At 32.4% G+C, this 27,362-nt stretch overlaps 1 protein-coding gene across 1 annotated transcript in view; it reads left to right on the top strand.

The window, feature by feature from the left end:
• The window catches only part of LOC133204808 (uncharacterized), a 68,379-nt gene that overhangs the window by 1,364 nt on the left and 39,653 nt on the right, over positions 1–27,362 (top strand). Inside the window, exons 2-17 of the mRNA XM_061340557.1 lie at positions 2,524–2,671; positions 2,809–2,871; positions 3,254–3,418; positions 4,562–4,764; positions 7,305–7,470; positions 12,108–12,318; positions 13,054–13,176; positions 13,289–13,368; positions 14,759–14,900; positions 15,085–15,358; positions 16,698–16,809; positions 20,727–20,858; positions 21,229–21,338; positions 21,488–21,616; positions 23,016–23,143; positions 24,119–24,484. Coding sequence (XP_061196541.1) covers positions 2,534–2,671; positions 2,809–2,871; positions 3,254–3,418; positions 4,562–4,764; positions 7,305–7,470; positions 12,108–12,318; positions 13,054–13,176; positions 13,289–13,368; positions 14,759–14,900; positions 15,085–15,358; positions 16,698–16,809; positions 20,727–20,858; positions 21,229–21,338; positions 21,488–21,616; positions 23,016–23,143; positions 24,119–24,484 — 2,542 coding nt within the window. The 5' untranslated portion in view covers positions 2,524–2,533. The remainder of the gene's footprint in view (positions 1–2,523; positions 2,672–2,808; positions 2,872–3,253; positions 3,419–4,561; positions 4,765–7,304; positions 7,471–12,107; positions 12,319–13,053; positions 13,177–13,288; positions 13,369–14,758; positions 14,901–15,084; positions 15,359–16,697; positions 16,810–20,726; positions 20,859–21,228; positions 21,339–21,487; positions 21,617–23,015; positions 23,144–24,118; positions 24,485–27,362) is intronic.

Raw genomic sequence — 27,362 nt, 5'->3', positions numbered from 1 at the left:
AAAAGAAAACTTTGTCTAAGATGAAGAATACGAATTTATTCGGTCTGCCAAAAGAGACGTCTTCTTCAAATACTGTCAACGTACAACTCAGCCGTACACATTTCGCAATATCTTAGTTCTTATAGAAATAATAACTATACAGGATCGAGCTTTAAAATAGGTTAAGTTGGCTCTTTAACGATGTATATTTTAACCTTTATACTTCATTTGTTTTTGTTAACTAGGTCATGTGCTGTAAATAGGAAGAATCAAACACCGTGATTTGCGATAACCTTAGAGGGTAAATCATCCTTACCTGAATGCAATGCAAATGTCTTTGAATTCTTTAAATCACAAACCAGGCAAAATATTTGCATCTAATCATATCCAAAAATCGTTATGACATTTTCATCAATCACTGAACATTTTAGCAATGCGCTACGGATAACAGACAGATTTAGCAAACTGCAATGGGTAATTGGAAAGTATACTTATGAGTAGCCGAGTTCGATTTAAAATAAAGAGCCTCTGCATATTTTGGAACATTTTGAATAGTATAAACAAACGTTCATACCCCATTTTCATTAGACTGGCACATAAGCTACAGTCCGATGATTTAAAAAAAAACACTTGTAAAGATCTATGCATTTTAAGGTAAGTTGAAATATTCTCATATTTATATGATAACATCACTCTGATAAAGTTTACAATCCATATTCTACAATAATGGGTTAGTTATTTAAAAAAAAAAAAAGAAAGATATATGCAGGCACGTAAATAGTATGGGGGTGGGGGCTGGCCTCCCTCTTTTTTTCCAAACATAACTTTTACTGTTTAAAATGTTCATTGAAAGGCTGATTCCCCCACACTTTTTGTTGCAGTTAGTCAAATCAGGGATATGTATAAATAGATGTTGTTTGTGAAAGAAGTTAGAACCTAACACCCCCACCCCACACACGAAGTAAGATTTACAAGTTTGGAAATTTTCCTTCTTTTTTTTTTGCTTGTCAAAGTTTTTCTCAGGTAAGTTGTCATTTTTTCTGGCTGGTCCCTCGCTTTCAAAAGTTAAATATGTAGATAACGAACAGTATCCAAGCTCATTAAAATAATACAAATCGGGAGCAAAGCAAACCAGGACCTCCAAAAACAGAGGTGGGGTCAGGTGCCACAATACTACATGCCTTCTTTGAGATATGCATACCTATATATATATATATATATATATACAGTGGCTGCAACGTTATTGTTGACAAACCAATCGTGTAGAATCGTTCGTGTAACGTGCGTGATCGTTCGTGTAACGTGCGAGATCGTGTGTGTATCAGACTCAATCGTTTGCGGTTTTAATCGTGCGTGATCGTGCGTTAAAAAACGTGTAAATTTCGTTTTGTAAGATTTTATCGGAATGTTATATGCTATACAAGCATTTCACTTGTCTGTTTTTTTCCAATCCAAATAAAATAAATGAAGCGCGATTTACATAACTGAAAGCAGAACGAACTAATTATCGCTTGGAAATAAGCAATATAGTAAGTCGTACAATATTGTGTTCTCGTCAAATAGCATGATTTTTTGTGATAAACCGTAGTTAGATGTTTAAAGATTTTTTCTCTAATGTTAATTATGTTTACTGCAAATTATGGTGAAGATATTTTTAAAATCAATTGATCAAAAATAGATATTTTTACAAATAAATAAATAAACAATTCTCAATGCTTACATAAATATTTAGTTGGCGAATGTACATGAAATGATTGTCGGGGTTTCGTTTATCAGTGTTTTATCTGGAGCTTACTTTTAATTATTTTTATAATTTCTGCAAATAAATGACTTGTAAAATAATTGTTGATTTTAGAGATTCACAAATGGAAACATGAATATAACTTATAATTTAATTCATTTTCGTGCCAATAGGCATTTTTTTTCCAAACTTATCCCTTTCTGCATATTACGAAATCAAAACTCATGGTCCATCTACATGTACATCTTCTGATAGAAGGGGGAAAAATCAGTTTTCTTAAGTCGTCGAATTACGTAAATAATTATTTGTAATCTAAAATAATTAACGTCTTACATGTATTTACTTCCAAAAATATCCATTTCTTTCTCTTTTTTTTCATTTTTCAAAGTCGATGAAATAATTTCAATACATGTAATTATTTGAAATCTAAAATAAGTATTAAGCCTTATTTCGTTTTGAAAATATCCATTCCTAAAGAATTTGAACTATTTTGCGTGAAGAATCGTGCGTTAGCGTTAGCAATCGTGTAAGATCGTATAACGTATAGAATGGTGTGCGTGAAGGATCGTTCGTGTAACAGATTTTATCGTGCGTTAATCGTGCGGAATCGTTCGTGTAACGTGATCGTTCGTGTAAGTTGTCAACAATAACGTTGCAGCCACTGTATATATATATATATATATATATATATATATATATATATATATATATATATATATATATATATATATATATATATATATATATATATATAATAAAAATATTTCTCTGAAAAAGTGAAAATAATATAATATCAATTGTAGCCTTAGGATTATGACTTTGTATCTTGTCTTGGCGTCGTTGTTGCCGGTGATAATCGTTTCACAGGATGCCCAATCCCTGAACGGTCTCACTTTTTCAAATGAGCTTAAAAGAATGGATAGAAACGGAATTGGTGCTCCCAATCTGCAGGTAAAGATTACTTTGAAATTGTTCATCCGCTTTCTTCTAAGATTATTCAAGATGTGACTGCTAAAATGGCATTTAACTTCAGCAAGTTTAAAGAATCAAAGAATAATTTCATTTGTGTAGCAATTTTGTATTAATAGGAATACTATGATAGCCTGATATATGATAAACCAACAGATACAGGCACAGAGATTGCGCATAAGGTAAGAAAATGGGTAACTGGGTGACGTGCAGTTTAAAGTAATCTACATTTAAATTATTCACACATTTTATTCCACTACTGCAGACATGGAATGATAATTTAAAAAACGTATTAAAGCCAGTTTGTTATGGTCTATTCTGGTGACATTAATGCTGCACTACAGTGTTAAATTTTGCTATACATATTTTTATTTAAATGCACAACTTTGAGTAGGTAGTATTAAATCAAAACAAACTTGTGGGAGTATACCTTTTTCTTTTCAGGACTTCGTGTTTTACGTGTATAAATCATTTCAAATTGAATTTCAATTGATTTTAATATTTTCATTAAAAGATATTTTTTAAGAAGAGCTTACATAAATAATCCCAATTTCACTTTTCCAGATGGCCAGTAATTTAGGAAAAATGTTCGAAACATTGACAAACCAACTTCAGAATGTAAAACGTGCAATAGAGGACCAATACGAACATTTCTCTTCATCTGATTTGGAGATTTTCCCTCAATGCTGCAAAATAACTGGCAATTACAACCCTAAGTTCAGAACAAAGGTAAATGAATTTTATTAGGCTGATTTGCATTGAGATTCAACTGATGGCTTCATATCTTCACATTCTCATACACTGATATTTTCTCCTGTGTTTCGTAAGGATACATCTGTAGTAATAATAACAACTAACTTATTAACTAGCTAGATCAGGTTTGTAACTCCATTTGGAAGACGTGTTAAAGGACAACTTTTCATGGTTCAACCTACGGAATGATAATACGTTTTTCACTTTACAGGAATTATTTAAAATTTATATGAATACAACTAATAAAATTTCTTTTTTAATGTGTTACATGTATTTGGGTCTTTAACGGTCAGAATTATTGCAGAGAAAGCTTACATAACTAGCAAACGCTGTTTTTTTCTCTCTCTCTGTAATGCTGCAATCCTCATACCGGTATCCCGTTAAAGATGGTAATTTATCGGAAAAATAACTTTAAACATCTTTCAATAACAAGGGAGTTTCACTTTGTACATTTGATTTGCAGGTAAATACATGTATATATATATATTAAATTCAAGATCTTCAAATCATTATGCTATGTATCTTGTTAGTGTTAAGTCATATTGGTTCAAAAATATGATAGAAAATTAGCTGTTTTTACTTCATTGAGCAATAATTTATTAATTAGTATGACTGAGCTAGATTTTGATGAATGCATGTCTTCTTCTGGCTTAATTGGGTCATCATTAAAGGATTGATCATATACGGATTTATTTTTCAATGAGGGCATTATTGTGACACAGTATCCCAAATTAAGCTTAAGAGAAATGTCTTTCAATCTTGAAATTTTATATCCGATCCATGTGCGATCAAAATTTAATTCAAAATACAGTTGAACTTCGGCATCTCGAATAACTCGAATACCATGGATATGTCCAAGTAATTTGGACGTCCCAAGCTCTTTTTCTTTACCTTCAATATCTCGAACCCTCCAACATCTCGAAGTTTTTCCTCGGCCATAGACTTCGTGATAACGAGGTTTGACTGTATTCCATCAGGTATGTTGAGTATTTCTGAATGTTCTGACAGCCATTTTTACTTTGATAAAGTAGTTCGTATTACATTTTCTCAATACCATCCACCCAGGAAATGTTCAAAAATTGATTAAAGGCATAATATTGTTTTTATCTTTTAACCCAGGTTTCCGAAAGCAGTGCATGTATATCAAAGTCCACAACATCTGACCATTACCCAAACAAAGATATTGAAACCGTTATGAAAAAGAACTATGAGCGGAATCCTAATATTCTCTGGCAGTACTTCGGCGGAAGTGATGGAACATTCCTAATCTATCCCTCTCATGGTTTTAGTCCCAACTGTTTTTCATACGATCCAAGATTTCGGTACGTTTCTCATGTTTACTGTCAGATTGTAACAGTATTTTATTCTTAAGTTTTCTATTTACTGCCTTCCGGTCAAATCATAACACAACTATAAGTAAAATCTTCAAGTATATCATTAATCATAAAGTTAATCATTTTAGTTTAGATTCCATAAAAAAAATAATTAATATACAGATTCCTCGAATTGGAACAAGATAAAGACTAAGCTTACTTGAAGCCTCTCTCAAAAGTTATATAGATATCGTTGAAATTCTGTCTAGCTGTTTTAAAAAGGAAAGTATACACTAGGCCTTCTGCATATCAGTACGTATATTTTTTTTTTTATTCCTCATTCTTTGTTCATTTCAAATGATTATTGTTTTAGATAATATTTTTTACCTGACACCTTAAATTTCAGTCAAGGTTCATTATTTCCGTAAACTGTTTCCGACAATACCGTTCTTCCTCTTCAGTGATGTGATACTTCCTTGCGTATTTGTTTATTTATGTTTTTGCGTGTAAAGGAAAATCTACGAACAACTGCACAAGATTGTAAGGTTGAACAAACATGTATGATTTTTACCAAACCGCTGGTAAAACAAAGCCAATTAAAAGAAAAAGCTGAAACAAAGCTGACTAAAAAGGTTGGGATGATTTCAATCCATCAAAAATACTAGAACAAATAACCTGAAAAAAAAACCCATACTAGTTGAGAAGCAACAAGCAAATTCAAAGAATTATGCCCCCCCCCCCCCCCCCGCTTTCGACTTCTCAGTGACTGAGATGCAATTGTTAATGGCATATTGTTACTGTCTTTTTTGTGTGTCCTGTCTTGTCTGTCAATTATGTATACAAAAAAGATGTAAAGTTTTGAATGAATAAAGTTAGGAAAAAGGTAAAAAAAAATCATCGAACTTCAAGAACAAGGTCAAATAAATAAATACAATCCGAAAGGTCTCGTAACAAGTTATGCACATGTGAAAAAAAATACGAAAGTCCCGTCTCTTCTGGAGTCCTAATCACGAGGTCAAAAACCAAAGTCCATTTGGAAAGTTCTTGAAATAGTCCTTGCACATGTCAAATTAAAAACAGCGTCTCTCATTCAAAAATTATCAAGATCGTAGTGGCTAACCTAGGTGATAGATATCTATCTCTATTGAACGGACAGCTAGCCTACCTGCTAAGTCTGGTTTGGGATAAAAACTTATTTATGGAACCAAAAGAGTTTATTTCAAGCGAAGATATATATGTAAATTAACATTTAATTCGCTAAGATGTAGAAAATAATTTTCCGTTTTATGAAAATCTTGTGTGCTGTAAAGTTGTAACTAAGAAGGTCATCTTGGATTTGGTACATAGCATTAAATATTTATGCTAGCTCTCCTTACGAAGCGGCTATGCTAGCTCTCCGCTCAAGAACGTGACTTTACATAGCAGCTACGTTGTTGAACGCACCCCAGAAATGTTAAAGTTTTTGAAAATTACGTTAAACATCAAGGTCAAAGTCAAGAGGTCAAAAATCAAAGGAATATTTGGAAAGGTTTTGTCTCAGGTAATACACATGTCAAATAAAAACGACCTATCTTTTCTAGTCATTCAATAAATACTTTTTTAAATTAGGTGAATTCAAGGTCAAGCATATGATGTTGAAAATAATATAACATTTGGAAACGTCTTGGCACAAGTTATACACATGTACAATATGAATGCAATATCTTTTCTTCAAAAAAAAAAGCAGCAATGATACTTTCTTTTTTAAAAAATTAGGTCAAACTTCAAGGTCAACGTAACGGGGTCAAAAGTCATAGCACGTTTGGAAATATTTTGTTACAGATAATACACATGTCAAATATGAATGCCCTACCATTCAAAAGTTATCATCATTGAGAATAATTTTGAAAATGAGCTCAGAGTTCAAAGTCAATGATATGATGTTGAAAATAATAGTACATTTGGAACGTCTTCTCATGTAAAATATGATACCCTATTTTCTCTCTTTCAAAAGTAAGCAGCAATGAATTCTTAATAGGTCAAACTTCAAGGTCAAGGACACAGGATAAAAAATCATGGCAAGCTCGAAAACATCTTGTGACGGATAATGCATAATAATTTTGTCAAATATGAATGTCCTATCTTTTCTCATTCAAAAGTTATCTTCAATGTAAAAAATGTAGAAAATTAGGTCAAACTTCAAGGTCAAGTTCTCGGGGTCAAAAATCATAGCTTATTTGGGAAGGTCTTGTCACAGTCAATGTACATGTGAAATATGAAAGCCCTATCTTTCCTCATTCAAAAGTTATGACTAAGGTTAAAATTTTTGTGACAGACTGACAGTTGAATGATATTTAATGTCCCCTCGCTTTTGTGAAATTGGAGGACAATAATTTTAAAGTTGTTTTAAAAATAGTTCACCAAACAAGATTGGATGTTGTTGCACATACACTTGTGTCCTCCCACTCTCAACCCCGCTGTCCCTTTAGGTATGACCTTATGATAGAGTATTCATCCCTTCAGATGAAAACCAAATTACATACTTTGAAATAAATGTGATTTCTTCACAGGCCATATTATGTAGCCTCGGCAACAAACAAACCCAAAGACGTTGTAGTAGCAGTGGACACTTCTGGGATTACGACCGGACGCAGTAGCTACGAATCTAGGACACTTCTAAGTGTGGCACGTGAGGCAGTGCAATACGTCATTGACACATTGAATCCAAACGACAGGGTAAATTATTCTTGATAAACTGTCTGAAGAGTTCATGTATTCATATAATACCTTGTTCTTAGTATTTCATAACATTCCAGGACATATCCTCAGTGCATAATCAGAGAAACTAAGAATGGGTTTACGTTAATTTCTGAGTTTGTTAAGTTATTAGCTATTGTTATCTGTTTTTGTATATCGTCATGCCTAAACATTTGAACATTTTCAGCTTCTCTGGAACCACTGAACCAATTTCAACAAATTTTGGCAAAGAACATTTATGAGTGAAAGGAAACCAAAATTGTGAATTTCACGGTCCTTGCCCATGGTTATGATGAATAGGAATGCCTTTTCAAAACAATTTGAAATTCATAACCCCTGGGTCATCACTTTGGTGTTAGGGTGAGCCTCTTTTGAATTATTAGTAAAACTGCATTATTTCTGTGAGCAAGGATGCCTCTTTCAATCTTGTGAATTTCTTGGCCCCTGGGCCAGGAGCACTGGTATTAGGGTTGAGCTATGTGGAATTTGTAGTGAAATTGGATTACTAGTGTAATGTTTCCAGTTTGAGTTTATTGGAAGCGACATTCCACCTCGTGAAGAGGGTAAAAAACTATAAACAATTCAAAAAGAACATAAACAAATGACATATATATCATCTAGATTTACCAAAAACATAATAATTGACATTAACAATAGTTTCTTGTACATGACTTCACTGAACAGACTGACATTTTACTAAAATATTATTTAAACATTTAAATTTAGCAGCATCATTGGTATTTATAAAACAATTCAAATGTGTTCTAAACATTATCTTTCTTGAAATTTTATGAATTAGATAATTACTTACTCCTGTGAGGCTTTACCAAGTACAAGCACATGTTAAATTGAAACATTCTGCTCTCGGGCGGAAACAAAAGCAAATACATAATAATCAAACCTGTAACGGAAAAATTTCCGGATCGGGGACTTTACAACTAGTATTTCTTTGAAAATCTTCTCTGCTCCTGGATATGTAGAAGGCAATCAGAGTATATAAATTGTAATAAGCAAGGGTGTTACCAGATTTTGAAATTCTGTACCACTTGGACAATTTATTAATTTTTATTCTACTGAAATAAGTTATTCCCCTTTGCTATTCACCTAGGATAATTAATCACTGTAAATAATGTAACTTAAAAGGTCAATTGAATAACAATTCAAGAACTTTTATAACATTTAATACAAAAAGTATTTTCGTACTTTTTAATGATCAGGTAGTCTTAAATAATAGATAAACAAAAAAATTGGTCAAAAATACCTTACCTTTGTACATTAAATAATCTTCAAAGACTAAGAAAGGCCAATGTGGGAGGGAATGAAATGGGTTTGTTAATGTACAATCATACTGAAGAATTATTGTTTTGTTTAGTCTGTATGGGGATAGTGACAATTGGGTGCATGTACAGGCAAATAAATAGATCAACTTTGAGATTTGCTACTGAGCAGTAAATTTTTGCCGATCTCTGACCATCTTATTTCTCTTTCCTTTGGGCAACAGAGGGGTTAATTTATCAGCATATTTTGTTTTAATCTATAAATCGTTTCACTATATTCACGTGACCGTTAAGGCCCTTGTTTGTACATACCACTGGCGGATTTAAGGGGGGCATGGGGGGCACACCCCCCCCCTAAAATTTTCAAAGTATGACATGACTAATATTAATGATGCCATACTTTGGTTTTATAATTAATGGTCAATTAAAAAATGGTAATTTTATTTAATGACCAAGTATCGGTTTTCTTAAAAATCAAGTCTGAAAACCTTGCATTCCCTAGGCTATGCTATCTCATAATTATTCAAACCGGAAAACGTCGAGCCAATTTCGATTGAAGGGTATACTGCACTTGTCAATTTCCTATCATGATGCAAGAAAAAATACTGGAATATATAAAGGCTGGTCGAAGGTAAATACATGAATTTAAAATCAGACGGTCTACGTTACAAACCCGTCCACTGATTGATGTATTTATTTATCAAATGGTGTAACTATGCAGTAATTTACTTACATAGATACAAGACTTTTTTTCATTACACACGTCTCATATTCTTTCCATATAAATGGAATTTAACGTCAGGATATAGGTTAGGATGGTGTAACTTCGACCACCTGGTTAATTTCGACCGTTCATAAACACCTCAAAATAATTTGTTTATAACCCATTATAGTGAACACTCATCTATTTTATGCAGAAAGAAAATGCATTTTTCATATACAAATCAATGTCGATAATAATAGGAGAAATTTATTTCTTCACTAGAAAATTACATCCAAGAAGAAACCTTATCGCCCGAAAAATCAAAGATGAGTATTTTTAAACCATTGCGGGGAATTATCAGTTTATCACCTCTGAAAATATCTTGTATATATAGAAAGACACAGTGGATATTCCTGGCGTGAAATTTATCAACTATGTTTAATTTTACAACTTAAATTCATACCTTTTTAATTTATAGTATTTAGTTTTTACAAATAAAATGCAAATCAGTTGAACAGAAATCGGCCGAAGTAACCCATGCATGAATACGGCGTCAACGGGTAACTCAGTTCGACCAATGAAAATGACGCATTGCTATTTGTTACCAGAAAAAAAATCATGACCACCGTCCGTATGAAAAAATTATTAGGATAAGTATTATGTACAAGAATACTTCGTAGAAACTAGTTCTTTAACAGTGAAAAAATCATCTGTTCTATTTACATGCGGTTTAGATGCCTGCGCATATGTATACATTTGTGGCATGCCTTGACAAATCGGTAAATCAGTTCTAGGCACCTGGTGCACTTATAGTCTTCAAATTAGGTACATTTTGAAAATTACTGTTTTTTGTCAGCATTTTTTCACAATCTTTTATGTTTTACAACAGAATAATTTAAATTAATATATATATTTTTAAATTAGAGATGACATGAATAATTTCGTTTATATTTGCACATCGATCAAAAATACCCTGTGTGCGCGGTAGAAGTTACCCAACACACATATCTTGTAAATCGAACACATTTATTTTATATCATGACCAATAATACATATAATACAATGTAATCTGAACAATAAAAGGTATTCACCACCAGCCCTCGTAAGTGACAATGCACTTTGAAAAACATTCTGATTTTTGTGACTTCTTGTATATCTAGGAAAATGCTATTTTTAAAATCTGATCTTGTTTGTTCGTTGTATTTTGGGGTTTGTATGTGTGTGTGTGTGTTTTTTAAAAAGTGAAATATCATAGTGTACATAACTAATCAATACCACTATTTTTGTGCCTGGTTTTACTCTTAAAATTCACGAAAACCCAGGAGGTTCCGGGGGCTTCGCCCCCTGGGCCCCCACCAGGGCTTCGTCCTGGACCCACTGGGGGCCTTAAGGCGGCCCCCAGACCCCTTGCCTGAACAAAGTTATCCACGCCCCCCTAATCACAAATCCTGTATCCGCCCATGCATACCAGTCCAAACTTTTTAAAAATCATTTTATAGACCAAAAAAATGTTTTGAGGAATAAAATTCAAGACCTTTGGTCCGATGACCGAATACCAAACACTGACAAGTGTTTCTCATTTCTGATCAACAAGTGAATCTTTTTGGGCAAAAAATACTCGGGATGCATTTTATTTTTCTGTAGCCCATTTAAACATTACCTTGGTTTATACCAGTTTTTCCAGGTGTGAAACTTAATAGAATGTTGGAAAAAGAAACCCCTTTCCGTTTTTGACGTGATTTTCAAGCCCCTAATTATTTGGACATTCCATATAAAATTTACGATAAAATTTCATAGAGCTTACAGAATGGGGTAAAAATTGCATTTTTTTACGGGACAATTGTGTCCTACTATATTCCTGAATTAACGGGATTTTTTGTGACAAATGTTTATATCAAAAGAGATTTTCTCATTTACACTCAGGTAGAAAAAACGTCATATTTGAGGTTCCGCCGCCTGGACATAACATTGCTTCCAAAAACATTAACATTTAATTTAAAAAATGAAACTTTTGATTGATATTTTATTTAATAGATAGAAAAGATTATGCTAAGTAAATGTTTTAAAACCCATTGATATACCTAAAGCGGTTTTAATTTTATGGCGCTAGTTCAAAAACTTTTTGATAACCCCTCGTACAATTATTGCTGTTTTTGAGGTCAATATGATGATTTAGCTACCTGAGGAGTACAATGTTCCACGAGCTCGAAGGCGATGTGAATATTGTACTTCGAAGAAACTAAATCATCGCATTGACCTCAAAACAGCAATAATTGTTTTATTATATGATTCAATGAATAAATGAAACGTATTAACCAATCAATGCCATCTAACTTGTTTACATTTGCTGAAATCCTAGCTACGAAAGCCAAACGCAATGAGAGCTAGACGCAGGGTTATGAAAAGAATTTTTAGTCGTATGAGTTTGGAATTTTTAAATTTATTTAAGGTGCATAGAAAACATAAACGTCGTAGATAAGATCGATTTTGAAAAGGGGGGGGGGGCATTACAAAATTTTAAGTTTTATTATTAGTGAAAATAAAATGAGTCAATCATTGATATGTACTCTGGAAAAATATTAACCTGCATGTGTCAAATGGACTTTTTGAAAATAAGTTGCTTTAACCAAATTTAGATCGGAATAGTAGCATTTAATGAAGAGGTCATCAAGCCAACCTCATGTCATGGCACCCATTTGGCAAAGGCAACAACTACCAACAAAGAGGTATTAAAACGCTTCACTAATGATTGGGTATCAAGCAAACAATCACACTACGACGAGGGAATTAAAGCTGCCTTCTCATACTTCAATATTAAAGACATCAGCACACAAGGAGGTGAAAGAGGTAAAAAGCAGAACGTTGCATGATCTAATCTCAAAATACAGATAATAACTTTGAATTCCATTAGAAGTCTTTTTCAAACAATTTGATTAATCACATTTCAATTCTATATACCCCAAAAGCAGGAATGGAAAAAAAATTCTATTTGATTAAAATTACAGTATGGTTTAGGCAAATTGTCAAGGATAGCTAAAATTGTTACGTTTAATCCCTGATTCCCAGTGAATTGTTCATTCTATTAGTACTTTGCCTTATACCAATGGAATGAATAGAAAATAAGGAATTTAAGGGCAAGAGAACTTACTACTAAAATAATTTTAGCTTTTCTAACTTCTTTCCTACCTAATATTTTTGATTAGAATTGCTCTCTAAAAATATCTGTATTTTAAATTAATTCAAAGAAAATGATTTGCAAAAACATACATGTATTTTGGTCCCAGTCGTGAGTTCTTTGTAAGTTCTTTTGGAAAATGGTGACATGGATTCTTTTTTACGCCATTTCTAATGTACATCATCATCCTGATCTAAAATTATAGCTTCGACGATTATCATTAATGTTTCAGATATATTATGCACTTATAGATTAGCAATCCTTTTTTATAACAAAAAATACCGATAGTGAAAATTACTAGTATGTTATTTTTTTCTGAAAATGTTTTGATGAAAATTATCTTTTAATATTTCATTAAGTATACATTTTCTTAAGTTTTTGCCATTATGTTTTTATTACTGTTTCAGAATCTGTTATTTTGTTTTTGGCGGCTGGTGATAATGCCGGTGACGACCCTGTGGATGTCATCAAAACTGAAAACGAGGCTCGGAATAACTCAGTTACCATTCTTACATATTCGTTTGGAGGTGGTAAGCATTCAATATTACACGTTTATTAGACGTTTTGCAATACATGCTTATATTGAAAATATTTATAGGCTAAAGTAACATTGAAATAAAAAATTATGTTTTTCTATTTTAGGTTTGAGTGATCATTGGAAAAAGGTTTTGCAGAATATGAGTAAACAAGTCACTAATGATCGTTCATTTGGACCAGTAAAAGTAATTCTCATGGATGATGCCTCTTATGTTATCTTCATTTAAATGAAAAATACGAGGGCTGTTCGGAAATTATTGAGACATTGTTTATATTTTTCTTTCTAATCAACGTCGTTCGTTGAAAATTTGCACATACATTTGACAAACACTAAGAATTAATAAAAGCCAGAAATATTTTACAAATATTTCATTTTTTCTTTTCAATGAAATATTTTTGTGTTAGTGGTAGGGGTACCCGGCGCAGTCACGAAATCAGATTTTGAAAATACGTAACACCAACGTTCAAACCCCCGATGGACCCATAGTAAGAGCGAAAATAATTCAATTTATGTATATAATTTTTCTATTTTTCTTTGACTTCATTTTGTGCAAGTTTGTTAGAATTTCGATGAGAAATTCGGCGATCATAAAAAAAAATTAAGCGCGGTAAAGAAATCTGTTAAGGACGGAAAATTTGCATATACAATGGCAATGGAATTTGACGTCAAGGCGGAGCAGCGAGCATACGTAAAATTTTGTGTAGCGCTATGGAGAACTCTTTTCCAGACTGAAAGACCTGCTAAAACAATAACAATGAGAAAAAACATGTCTCAGGGTTTGTTTTTTTCATTGACATATATTTTTTTCTTACCAATAATTCAAACAGAGTAAAAACAAAAGCTCCGGACGACCATCAATTATTACGGATTGACCCGCGTAGCATAAATCGGTACTGCATGATGCTCAGTCAACCTCTATATGACACATGTATATTTTACACTGGGGTAGCAACACACATTTTTCTAAGAAAAAAAAAATTAAAGAATCGTTTAAGAAAAGAGACAGTTTGGTTTTTGGAATGTTATATGTGATAACAGAGAAAGAAGAGTAAACGCTTCCCGATCTTTTCATATGCGAAAACATCTCCTGCTGACGTGACGTTTAAATGACGTAGCGATGCTGCTCCGGGTCGATAGACATATGTATGTTTATAATTTTACCAGAACTTGACGAAATTGACGAATTTTCATGAATTTAGCACTGTCCTTTATGGAGTTAAATTAAATGTCTCAATAATTTCCGAACAGCCCTCGTATATGATCTTAATAAAAGTAACATATTCATAGCAACCACATTCAAAGAACATACATTAGAATGTGCGTGAAAAAGAGTTGTTGGACATTTTATTAAATAATTTGTTTCTAGTACGTGATATGCGTATACTTATTAATGAAATTGCTACACTAGGTTCCATGCTAAATAGAGCAGAGATTTAAACGAGTAAAATATATTTGTTGGTAATACAGACTACCTTAAAATTTACCTTATATATCCCATTGCAACATTATTTTCATACATCTGTTTAATGCATGTCTGCTAAATTCGGTGTAATTTTGTTGATTTTAAATGACAGGAGGGGACTTATAAGGAAGTAAAAGATGATTCTTTACTTCGTTCTGACATGGCGTCTTATTACAAAGACCTTTCTAGTACCAACCTGGGTAGCAATCCCGTATTTTCTGTGCCATACGTAGACGGACGATCCAAGGAAACAGGTAAAGATTTTCAACATGACATTTCAAATTCTGTATTCAAATGTTAATTTTCTTTCATTTTATTTAATTCTTCATAATCTGATTAAAATCATAATGAAAGGAATAAGTCATTGAAAACATTCCATTTACTCTGAAAACAAGTATTTCGTATACATACGAGAATGTGTGTTTTTATTCCTGTAAGGTTTGATAACTTCTCTCTGTCTACCGGTTGAGACATCTGGGTCATTGAGAGGAGTCACGTGTACAGACATTCTGTTAGACGAACTACTGTCTGATATCACGAATTTCAAGCAAGGAGAACTGTCATATGCATTCATGATAGATGGACAAGGCCGTGTTATGGTCCACTACTTGCAACCGACACCAAATGCCATCACAATTGATCCAGATCCTATAGATATCCATGTGCTGGAACCAAGTGTCGATGCAAAACCAATGATAGAGTCAATGAAAAGGTATCAGAAAAAAATCTTTTAAACTTTAGAATAATGTTAGAACTAGAAATGTTTAATAATATGAATTAGGGATTTTTAAGTTAAAAGAGCATCCTGGTTTCGAGGGTATTGACAAATGCATTTCAATTTCACACAGACAGTCATGTACACTCACAAAAGACATAATAGAGAGAGAGAGAAAGAGACAGAGATTTCTTGGGTTACTTAGATTAACCAATGTGGATTGTATCTATTTATTGAGAACAACCTTAAGGATATCCGATCCTCAGCCAGGAAGGATAACTCTTTAATTTATTATTTAATTCAAAAAGTCTCAAAATGAAGCTTAAATATGAAATCTTTTCCTGCATCAATTTTTTATTTTATGCATCTCAATGTGATTCAAGGTTCTTTGAAGTTTTATAAACAGTTTTTTAAAACGTTGATATTTTTATACTGTAAAGGTATGTTAAAAATACAGATTTAAAAAAATCAACTTGTCATTTAATTTAGCCTTATATACTAATGCTAATTAACATGATATGAAATTAGAAATGATTTATGGTGTTTTGCAATGATAGGAAACACTTTATAAACTATGCATTATAAAATAATAGAAGTACACAGAAGAAACTAAAGTACTGTAAAAGTATAAAAATCATGCAATTTTCTTCAAATAACTGGATACCTATAGTTTTTTCTATCCTAAATTGTTTTTGTTGATCAATTTCCAATTAGAAAATGCATAGTAGGTGTCTTTATTCGCATTTCCTGAAATTTTATTTGAGATTTACTAATTTTTCCTATATAATATCATTAACTTTAATGATGAAGTTTGAACAATTGCCGTGGGTAAATTCACATTACTTTGAGAATTCATATACAGTTTTGTGAGCATTTTCAATTATTCAATGCCTGATTTTCAGAACCCGAGGATCGGACCACCTAAAGTCGAAATTTCAAATAAGTATAATATTTGAAATAATTTCGAAATAAAACAAATTTTGATAATGTGCTATTGGACATTACTTATTTTGTTATGTTTATCGTATGTAATAAGGAATAAAATCTAATGAAACTAGCGAATCTGGGTCAGAAAAGTATTTTGAGTGTTTTCAGCTGAATGTTCGAAAATCAGAATAATTTCCAAGTTTACGAAGTTTACATATTATGTGATTTTTCAATATCAAATGACCAACATTTGTCACACATTTCACATTTGAAATACCAGTGAATGTTTTTGTTGCGTTTGAATCCATGGAAATATATTTTTAAAAAAGGTTTCCTTTACTGCTTTCATTTATATGATGTTAATATATAGGACTTTACACTTACTTGAGCATTTAACTATTTCATTAAGGGGTGAAAGTGGTAGTAACAGTTTCAGCTACTTCCGGACTATATCTAGAGGAATTTTGGAATACGAAGGGATAGAGGCCCGATCAGTGGAAGCAGACTATAGTTGGACAAAAGTAATAAAAACAATAAACTTAAGCAAGTGCAGAAAAGTGTGTTGTTGTTATCTCTTGAATTAAATTTAATGTAGGAGTTCTTCAAAAAAAATTCTTACCTGCAAAAATGCAATGTACATAATATATGTTAGAGAATTTCTGCTGGCAAAATACATCTAATTCCTAATCTTTCCTTAAAATTCATATATGGAAACAATGTTCTACTTCTGAAAACTAATACTATTGATCTTTAAAGGTTCCAGGTACAAACTTTTCGTTGTGTGTTGTACTTGGAAAAAATGATCAGCAATCTCAATTGAAGCCAGGACAGCAAGGGTTATCAAGGAGTGGGGTATTCTACTATCACAGACTAGACCTGAACAGTCAAAACACACAGAAATGTAGAGAGTATGAAAGATATGCCACGAAAGGTATTAAATATACTGGAGATGAGTTATCTATCATTTTTTAACATTCTTTCTTGGGAAATACTACAGATTCTTCTTTTCTCGATTTCAAAATAACTACTAAAGAAATGGATATATGTTTTATGCCCCCGTATTTCGATTTGGGGGTATAGAGTTTTTGCACTGTCCGTCCGTCTGTCTGTTTATCTGTCCGCAAAATCTTTCACATTGCTCATAACTTTTGATTGTTAGAGCTATACCTTTCATATTTCACATGTGCATTTCTTGTGAGATGACCTTTCTTTGGGTACCATCATATTTGACCTTTTGACCTTGGAGTTTGACCCAGTTATACAAAATTTTACCTCACTTTATCCTTGGCCATAACTTTTAAACAGTTGGTGCTAGGGCTTTCGTACTTCAGATGTGTAATCTTTGTGACAAGACCTTCCTTTTGATACCAACAACACTCTGACCCTTTGACCTTGACATTGGAGTTTGACGTACCCGGTACTTTTGAAAAATTTCAACCTTTTCCATTACTTTTGAACAGTTAGTGCTAGGGCTTAATTTTTCTTATGTGTATTACTTGTGACAAGACCTTCCTTTAGATACCAACAATTATAGCCCATTGACTTTGACCTTGGAGTTTAAACTATTTTTGGAAAACTTTAACCTTGGCCATATCTATTGAGCAATTGGTGCTAGGGCTTTTATACTTCACATATGTAATCCTTGTGACAAGACCTTCTTTTGGATACGAAAAACTTTGACCCTTTGACCTTGTCCTTGGAGTTGGACCTACTTTTGAAATAGCCATATCTTTTGAACGGTTGGTGTTAGGATTTTCCATATTTCACATGTGTAATTCCTGTGAGAAGGCCTTTCCTTGGGCACCATTAATTTAAAACATTTGACCTTGACCTTGATGTATAACTTACTTTTGAAAAAGTTTAACCTTGCTAGGACTTTCATATTTCACAGGTATATTCCCCGGGACAAGACCTTACTTTGGGTACCAATATATTTGATTGCATTTGAGAAAGTTTAACCTTCGCTATAAGTTGCCATACGGGGGCATAAGTGTTTCACAAACACATCTTCTTTTCTGTTGTAAGAGAAGTCAATGGTAATGCTGTCTCCTCATACTTTTGAAAAACCCTACGAATACCTCTATAAGATAGAAACACAAGCAGCAGTAGTAGGTTACTCCAATTATTTGAACAGTATTCACAGTCAGCAAACCGAAAATGAATTGAAGTTAAAAGTAAGTCACAATCAAATTATAATAAATTTCCTGCTTACATAATTTTAATCAATTCCATAAATATTCTATTATTTCAATATTTATTCCGATTTTTAAAAGAAATCAATGGTCAATTGAAAATATATTAAATAGATGAAAATTGGATTTGGAAATAAAGGTTGAATACTGGTATTTCTATTAAATAGGATAACGTAAAAAGCAGTGTTCAAGCTACTTATAAAGCGGAAGAATTTTGGAGACAAAACCAAGACCAGTCACAGTTTGTGATATGGCGTTACTTAGGAACAAGAGATGGTCATGTCAGAGTTTATCCTGCGGTGGAAATCAGGAAGGACTATGACCCTTTCACGAGGCCCTGGTAAGTCAAAAATAAGTATAACCCACGAGATATACATATGTACTAAAATCTTCAGTGTTTTTGTGTGCAATGAAAGAAAAGGGTGATTTTGAAAATAATGTTTCTAGGTGGAGAAGAACTGTGGCTCAGAAAGGCAAGTATGTAGTGATAACCCCTTACGTGGACAACTGGGGAGCTGGGGTTGTGGTCACTCAGTGTAAAGCCATATACGAAGGAAGGTTAGACACTTTTCTTAAGACTTAATGTAATCAGATGATTAATTCATCATGAAAATAAAAATAATTCTCAATGTTTCTGTAAGAAAATGGCAGGAAAATAACCCCAGTATATTATATTTTAAGGGCCGATGGCCAGCATTCTGCAGATGATATCGTTGACGTTGTCCAGTGCATTGATTATCCATACCCCTACTTCAGCAGGATGTTTTTGAGTAACTACCCAGAATGCGCGAATAACGAATACAGGTTTTTTAATAACGTGTTTTAAAGGGTACCTGCAGTAGAAATGTTGAAATAAATGAAAGTACGAAATGAAATTTTCCGCTAAAACTTTATTTGTGACGGTAACTTCTTATCACAACGTGATCATTTAATTTTTTCCCCCTTAAATATTAAGTATTGGAGGAAAGTTCATGACATATCATGTTGAAGATGCTTAATTTACATAACAAGGCTTTAGAATGAATGTTTTGATTGGTTTGTTGATGTATTTAGGTGTTTATTTACACAATTACTTTGAGTTTTCTGATAACATTTATCCATACTCAAAATTTTACATTGTTAGCTGTATGGTGATTGACATAAGCGGTTTCCTTGTTATATACCCAAGCTTCTCGTTTGTTGTGGACAATCCAGATATTGAACTGAAACACCTGGGAGTAAAGGTAAAAATGTTTATAATTTTCAGTTAATTTATAGGAACATTCACAGAAAATATTGAATAGAATGTTACAGTATTATTTTGTATTTTTTTGTCTTTTGGTCATGATATTATTGATATTTTAACTTCATATATTGATTTCATTTTTATTTCAAGAAAAAGTTAAGAGAAACGACTTCATGTGTTAAAAAAGCTCCTACAAGTACTACAGTACTGAAATAAAATAGAATACTTGTATTTAAAACATAATGAAAAATATTTGTCAATTCACTCGTTTTCAGACAAGTATTTCATTCTATTCAATTAAAAGTTAGAATAAAATATAGGATGTTATCTCGATCGATCTATCCCGAAATAGCAAGCAAAACATTCTAAGTGATGGAAATAGCGTTTTCCTGCTGAAAAAAAATCCTATAGAAATATTGATAATTAAAAGAGGAATGCTTTTCCTTAGTGGGTTTTTTCTGTCACCCATAGGAAATTACATTCCTGCATGAGATTAAAATCTTCCTGTTGGAAATGGTCAAATCTCATAGGATTTTGATAATATCCCCCAGACTTTTTAAAAAAGTTTCCTTTGGAAAATTTATTTTTCCTTTTGCAAATTTTCATTTTAAAGGTGAATATATTTCCTGACAGGCGAGCTTCGCCTGTTAACGTGTGCATGATGTAGATTTATGTTAAGTAAGAGTTTTGAAGGTTTCGGTTTGCTACAAAAAGTTTTGATAATTTAACAAGGTCGCATTTTTTATAGGAGAAAAAAATAATGGATGATCTGTTAAAGGATAAAAATATTGAGAGGGAAAGTTGTTTGGACATAGAAAATAAGAAACAATTGTTTTCATATAGGGTAAGTATATTTTTCACCAGACATTACTTACTATCAAAGCAGTCATTTGCCATTCTATCTAAAGCATCCAATAAAATGAATATTGTTAAATTTCCCAGTGTTCCATGTTTATCGTTTTAAGAATTCTTGTGCTTATAAGATAATATTTTTCTTTATGTATTTTTAAATTCTTTACAGGTAAAACTATCGGATACAGCTGACCCAGTTAACAAACTGTCTTCAGTAGGGTATAAAATTGCCCCTGTCCTTAACAGTAACGTGTACATCATCATCAAAAAGGAAGAACTCAATAGTGGAACCTGTTGTCAGGTTTAATAAAAGCATTATAACTTTCAAAAAGTGTTCAGTGAAAATAACAGCAAGCTTTAGAAGGGATTTTTTTCAAAATTATCATATTTGTTACTTATATCAAACCTGATTTATAAAGAACGAATAAGGGTGATTTGGGTCTACAATCTTTTTTATATTTTCGAGGTTTTTTTTCCTCTTTGGTGCACGTGCTTATGAATGACATGAACCGTAAATATATTGAGGCCTTGACCACAGAAGATAACCGGGTTGATTTGTCATTTAAAAATCATAATTTAATCTTTTTTCATTAAAGGCAGTAAATTATATATTTATAGTCTTGCTCTAACACAAGAAATGCAATCACCTTATTTTAAACGTTACATATCAGAATTCAGGTATATCACCACTTGAATATACTTGTACCAATAGTGGATCCGACTGTTGTTTATGCCATAAAATTGTGCCATATGATACCTGCCAGGAAAAAACAACATCCGGGTAAGTCCTTTTTTCAAGTAAACAATGCATTTTAACCATTTTCTTAAGACGTATGTAAAATTTGAATTTTAAAACTGAATTCATAAAAAAGTATTCTGATAACATGCTAATGAAATAATATCACTTACATTGATTGGTTTTTGTCACAGAGAGAAATACCACACTTGTAGTGCTAGGTTACCAGATTCAAATGTCAAAGTTCAACCAGAATTAGACAAAATAAAAGAGCTAGACTTGAAACCTTGCTTTGATGCTGGTTGTAATGCTCGAGATGAGAAGTAAGTTTTTTTTCTATAGCACTAATTAAGTAAGACTAAAACAATTAAAAAAAGAGAGATGTTAAATAATATATTTCAGCATGTAATATTTATACGCCCTTCTTTTGTCGGGCGGTATTATGGTATGACGTGTATACCCAAATTTGATACATATTCACACTGATCTGAAGTCAAAGACCATTAAACGCATTTATGTAAAACGAAAAACTGGATTATTTGCACCATTTTAGCTTACCTGGGCTGAAAGCTCAAGTGAGCTTTTCTGATCACATTTTGCCCGTTGTCTATCTGTCCGTCTGTAAATTTTTCACATTTTCCACTTCTTCTCCAGAACCACTGGGTCAATTTCAACCATACTTCCCACAAAGCATTCTTGGTTAAAGGGGATTTAAGCTTGTTCAAAGGAAGGGCCACGCTCTCTCTCAAGGAAAAATAATTATGAAATAGTGAAAAATTTAGTGATTTTTTTAAAATCTTCTTCTGAAGAACCACTGGGCCAAAATGTTGAAATTAAGTGAAACCTTCATTTAAAGTGTACATTCAAGTTTGTTCAAATTTTGACCCTCCTGTGGGCACAATGAGGGATAAAAGTTTTACATAAGAATATATAGGGAAAAATCTTCAAAAATCTTCTTTACAAGAACAGCAAAGCCATGTTTAAGTCATATTGATATGGAAGTATCCTCGGATAGTGTAGATTTAAGTATGTTCAAATAATGACCCCCTTGGGTAGGATGGGGCCACAATGGGTGATCAAAGTTTTACATAGGAATATATAGGAAAATATCTTTTGAATTTTTCTTCTCAAGACACAGAAATCCTTTGATTAGTCACATGGATATGGAAGTATCTTGAAATAGCCTAAATGTAGATTCAAGTTTATTCAAATTATGACCGCGATGGGTAACATGGGGTAGGAATATATAATTAAAAAAATCTGCTAATGAAATACAGCAGGGGCATATGGACTCAGGTGAGTATTGTGGCCCATGGGCCTCTTTTTTAAATTTTTGCTTATTCATGCTGGAGTTAAGGGTTAAAGCTTTATTAACAATTAGGAAAAATAAGCACCGCGTTTACAAGCTTCATTTATTGAAGCTGCAGCTCTCTGGGATCGATAATTTGGAAAGGCATACCAGAGAGCTACTGATACTTAGGAAGTAAAATATATATGGTTAATTAAGGGATACCATGCCCTAGGGGAAAGCATATTAGGCGAGGAATTTTACCCTAAATTAAACGTGCGACATAAAAGCGGCGCCGTAAATCGAAGGATTTTACAAATATTGGATCTGTTACTATATTGTATGTCTGTCTGAATTATCTATCTCAGAGAACTACAGTTCTGCAGTTAGTTCTTTTTCTTTCCTACAACATTCACAAAATTGATATTTTATAGAAATTGCTACCAAGTAGCAGGATGCAGCTGGTGTGTTCAAGACGAAAATGGTAAACCATTTTCACAATCTGAGACATGCTGCAATATCATCGAGACTTGTCCATTTGGGAAAGTTCAGAACCAAAAAAGTAAGGAGAATTTTTCGTTTGAGTTTTGTTTTATGAAAACATCGGGAAATGATCATCCTTTATTTTAGTCTTCCACATTAATGCTTCCTAACTCTCTTATCCTTAATGCATACAGCTCTGTCATAGAAAAGGTCATAAAAGTTAAGAACTTCTTCCTTAATTGATGTAAAGTGACTACCTCAATTTTTTCACCGTTTAATTTTTTTCTCTTTTGAATAAATACTCAAATACATATACTTTGCCAATTTTGTAATTCTCAGAAAGAAAATAATGTGTCTACTTAATTTCTTAGATAAACTTCTAATATCTGATTTAATTAACTCTACACCAACTATTATTCGCGATTCGTCAGTTTGAAATCGACAATTAATTTTTCACGATTGGGGAAACATTCTCTACAAATACAAAGCAAAATAAATGGTTCGCGGCGATTAATATCCGCAAGTTAAAGAAGGTCGCGAAAATCGCGGATATTTCTCGCACGCGAATAAAAGTTGGCATACAGTACTTATCAATAACAAAAAAGTTCATTCCTTAGAAGATCAATGGTGATTCATATGTTTTTATATTTAAAGTTTGCACTCATCGTCTGAGCTAGTATTTGCGTATTTTTTAATAACAGACTAACTATACGTTTCCATTGAAATTTTGTCAATTGCAACTTTCTGAAGGATGTTTTTTGCATATCAGTGCTATGTATAATTTTTGTTGGTGGTATTTATCTTCCAAAAAAACCCCAAACAAACGTTAACAGATAGCAATTAACTTACCGCTGCCCCCTATTGCAAGGAATTACTATACCCTCAATAAATGACAACCGAAGTGAATTGCACCAAGCTAGATATAACTAGATACTGCCCATGCTTAAATTATGAAGGCTTTCTAAAGAGTATGTATAATTTCATTTTGTGTCCAAAATTTTGCTCTGTCCGTATACGCTTTGGTTTTCTGGATGCCTTACAATATTTTTTTCAGAGACACAATGCCTTGCGTCACAGACACCAGACCATTCAGCTCAGGCAGATGATACACCAATAGTAGCTGGAGGTACAGGAGGCGGGGTTGTAATAATTATTATACTAGCCATAATCATCGCAGTTGTCTGTCGTAAACGGAATAAAAAGGATGATAAGAAAGCAACATATCTAACGGTAGTTACTGATAACCCTGGTTTCAGTTCAGCTGAGGAACGTAGATCTGAAAGTGACACTTCAATCAACTATCTCAGAGGTGAGGATGAAGGTTCCCACCAGAGTAACCAGTATATAGGAATGCAAAGTTCCGACGATGGAAGTTGTACAGCACATGTAGGTGATAACCCGAAAAAACCAAGCGCCATTTGAACACACTGTTTGATAATGATACAAACATAAGTACATTATTTCTGTTATTTGCGCAATTCTTCTTATGATATGCCAATGTTTGATTTCATTTGAAAGTGTTATAAAAGACAAAGTGCGAACTCAATTGGTTACATTATTAAGATATTACACGTATAGTTTATGAGTTTGTAAAAATAAAAACTTTGCTCAAATTGCATAAAGCAAACTACTGACTGAGATGGTTAGAATGCCTACAAATTTTCTGAAATACTATGCTGCTATTGCTTCCTTTGTCAAGAGGTAAAGTTGCTCTAGTTGTCGAGTTCAGATTCTGATAATACAGAATTGTTCTATCTATAGCTAGAGTGACCTGTATCAGCAAAGTGCATTTAATTTAACTTCCTTGTTTCCCCCCAAAGACTCTAAATTTTCATATCAGAATCATCTTTACTTTAGCAAGAAGAAACATACATTTTATTTCCAAGTACTGTTTGATGAAAAGTACAGGTATCTACATTATTATGTATTGAATCAATTTTCATTTTTTTGTACTTTTTGTAACATTTTCTTTATCATTTCCTGTTTCTTTTTTAAATCTAGTTTTAATTTTTCTGCCTCTAGTTCATTTATTGTTTGTTTAGAAAAAGATATATATGTTTGAATACCTGGCATCAGGAAAAAGTCATGAAGTAATAATATAATTGTTTAATTAAATTCTTTACAAATGATGCCCTTGAAATATATTCACAGTAATTCCTCCGTAATTTAGCAATATTTTGTGCACGTTTGAATATGTAACACTATCTCTAAGTAATGCTTACATGTATATTATATATATATATATATATATATATATATATATATATATATATATATATATATATATATATATATATATATATACAATGTATATGCATAAAACCTTTATCCTTATTAATGTTTGTGTAGACGTGAATGTGGCTAAGTAACATACTTATATTTGTAAATTTCATCAAAATCTTTGTATTTCAAACTGTTAAGGTTATGTAACTAAACAAATATTTATTAACACAATGTTTTTATCACCACATAATGTGTTATTTGTGATATCTGTGAAACCAACCAGTGCACCACTCTGTTGGTTGAATGATTTGAATATAATTGTAAATTTCATTCCCAATCAAACCAACATGAAAAAAAAAACATTAATCCACCACCCTAAATAAAAGTTACAGACTATTTTAAAACAAGAAATCATGATATGATTGGATGTAAGAAATACTAGCATGTATTTTATTTATTTTGTTTAATTTTATTTTTAGCTCACCTGCACGCAGGTCAAGTGAGTGTTTCTGACCGAAATTTGTCTGTTGTATTTCGTTGTTGTTGCAGTATTTTTTTTTTAGATTTTCATCTTCTTAAGAACCACTGGGCGAATTTTAACAAAAAAAATGCCACAGAGCATCCTTGGGTAAAGGGAATTCAATTTTTTTTCAAATGAAGGGCCTAACCTCTTTCGAGGGGAATAATTAAGAATTAGTAAAAAAAAATTCAACGGCATCATTCAAAATTCTTTTCATGAACCACTGGGCCAGAAAAAAAATGAAACTTTAAAGGAAAATTTTCAGGTATTGTAGATTCAAATTTGTTCAGATCATGACTCCCAGGGCTAAGATGGGGCCACAGTCGTCTAACATAGGAATGCATAGAAAAATATCTTTAAAAATCTTCTTCTCAGAAACAGCAAAAGCATGGTAAGTCATATTAACAAGGAACCATGGGTAGTGTAAATTCAAGTTTGTGATCAAATCATGATCCCCATTGGTAGGATTGGTAGGGCCACAATGGGCGATCAAAGTGTAATACAGGAATACATAGAAAAAAAATCCTAAGAACTTCACAAGACCAGCAAAATCATGATTAGTCATATATATATACATGTATAAAGGCATCCTCAGGTAGTGTCGATTCAAGTTTTGTTCAAATTAAGATCCTTGACTGTAGATTGGGTCCATAATAGGCGATCAAAGCTTTACGTAAGAATAAATTATATTCATTAAAATATGTCTTCCCAAGAACAGCAAGGCCACGATTAGTCATTTTTTTTCATATGGAAGCTTTTTCGGGTAGTATAGATTCAAGTGTGTTTAAATCATAACACCCATAGTAGGGTGGAGTCGCAATATGTGATCAAAGTTTTCCATAGGAATGAACAGCAGGGCCATAGTGACTCAGATGAGTGTTGTGGGCCATGGATCTCTCGTTCTGAGTATATTACCATCCAATATACAGCGGTCAATTCTATGGCTTTGAGTCTTTCTTCAGGCGGCAACAAAATCTTTTTTTCTCCTCTAACCATCTTCACATTTTGTAAAAATTTTAAAAAAAAATTAATGATAATCATTGTATTACTATAGATTAATAATCATAACCTTTGATCTGAAGTAATGACCAAGACATTCTTTTATTTAAAGGTGTTTTTCTCATTTAATATTCCATTTCCACCTATATACTGAATCTGAAGTCTGTAAGTTACACCATCTCTTAACAATAACTGTGTAACCCTAACCCTACATGTAAGTCCTCAAACTCTTCTCTACTTCTGCAGTAAATGTTAGGTATGCAGGTACTAAACTTCTCATACACACATTCAGTTGTGACCAACATATATGTAAGGCACCTGCATTGTCATGATTAGACTTACTGAACATTTTCTTTGCTTTGTCTTGACTGTTGTCTCAGAAACTCAGTTTTTCAATCTTTGCTTATCTTCTGTTTAATTATTAATAAATCATTTTATTAGTGATGCATTAATAGTGTCACTAATATTATTGGTATCTTTAATGTATTTGAAATACTTTTCTGTATTTTGCATGTAATCTTCATTAATATTCTTAATTCTTTATAATTATCAAAAC

This window comes from Saccostrea echinata, unplaced genomic scaffold (assembly GCF_033153115.1).
Source record: "Saccostrea echinata isolate AGI-Se365-2 ecotype Australia unplaced genomic scaffold, CSIRO_AGI_Sech_v1 ptg000054l, whole genome shotgun sequence".
Taxonomy (NCBI): Eukaryota; Metazoa; Mollusca; class Bivalvia; order Ostreida; family Ostreidae; genus Saccostrea; species Saccostrea echinata.
The sequence above is the reverse complement of the archived record's forward strand: the minus strand, read 5'-3'. Positions and strand labels throughout refer to the sequence as shown.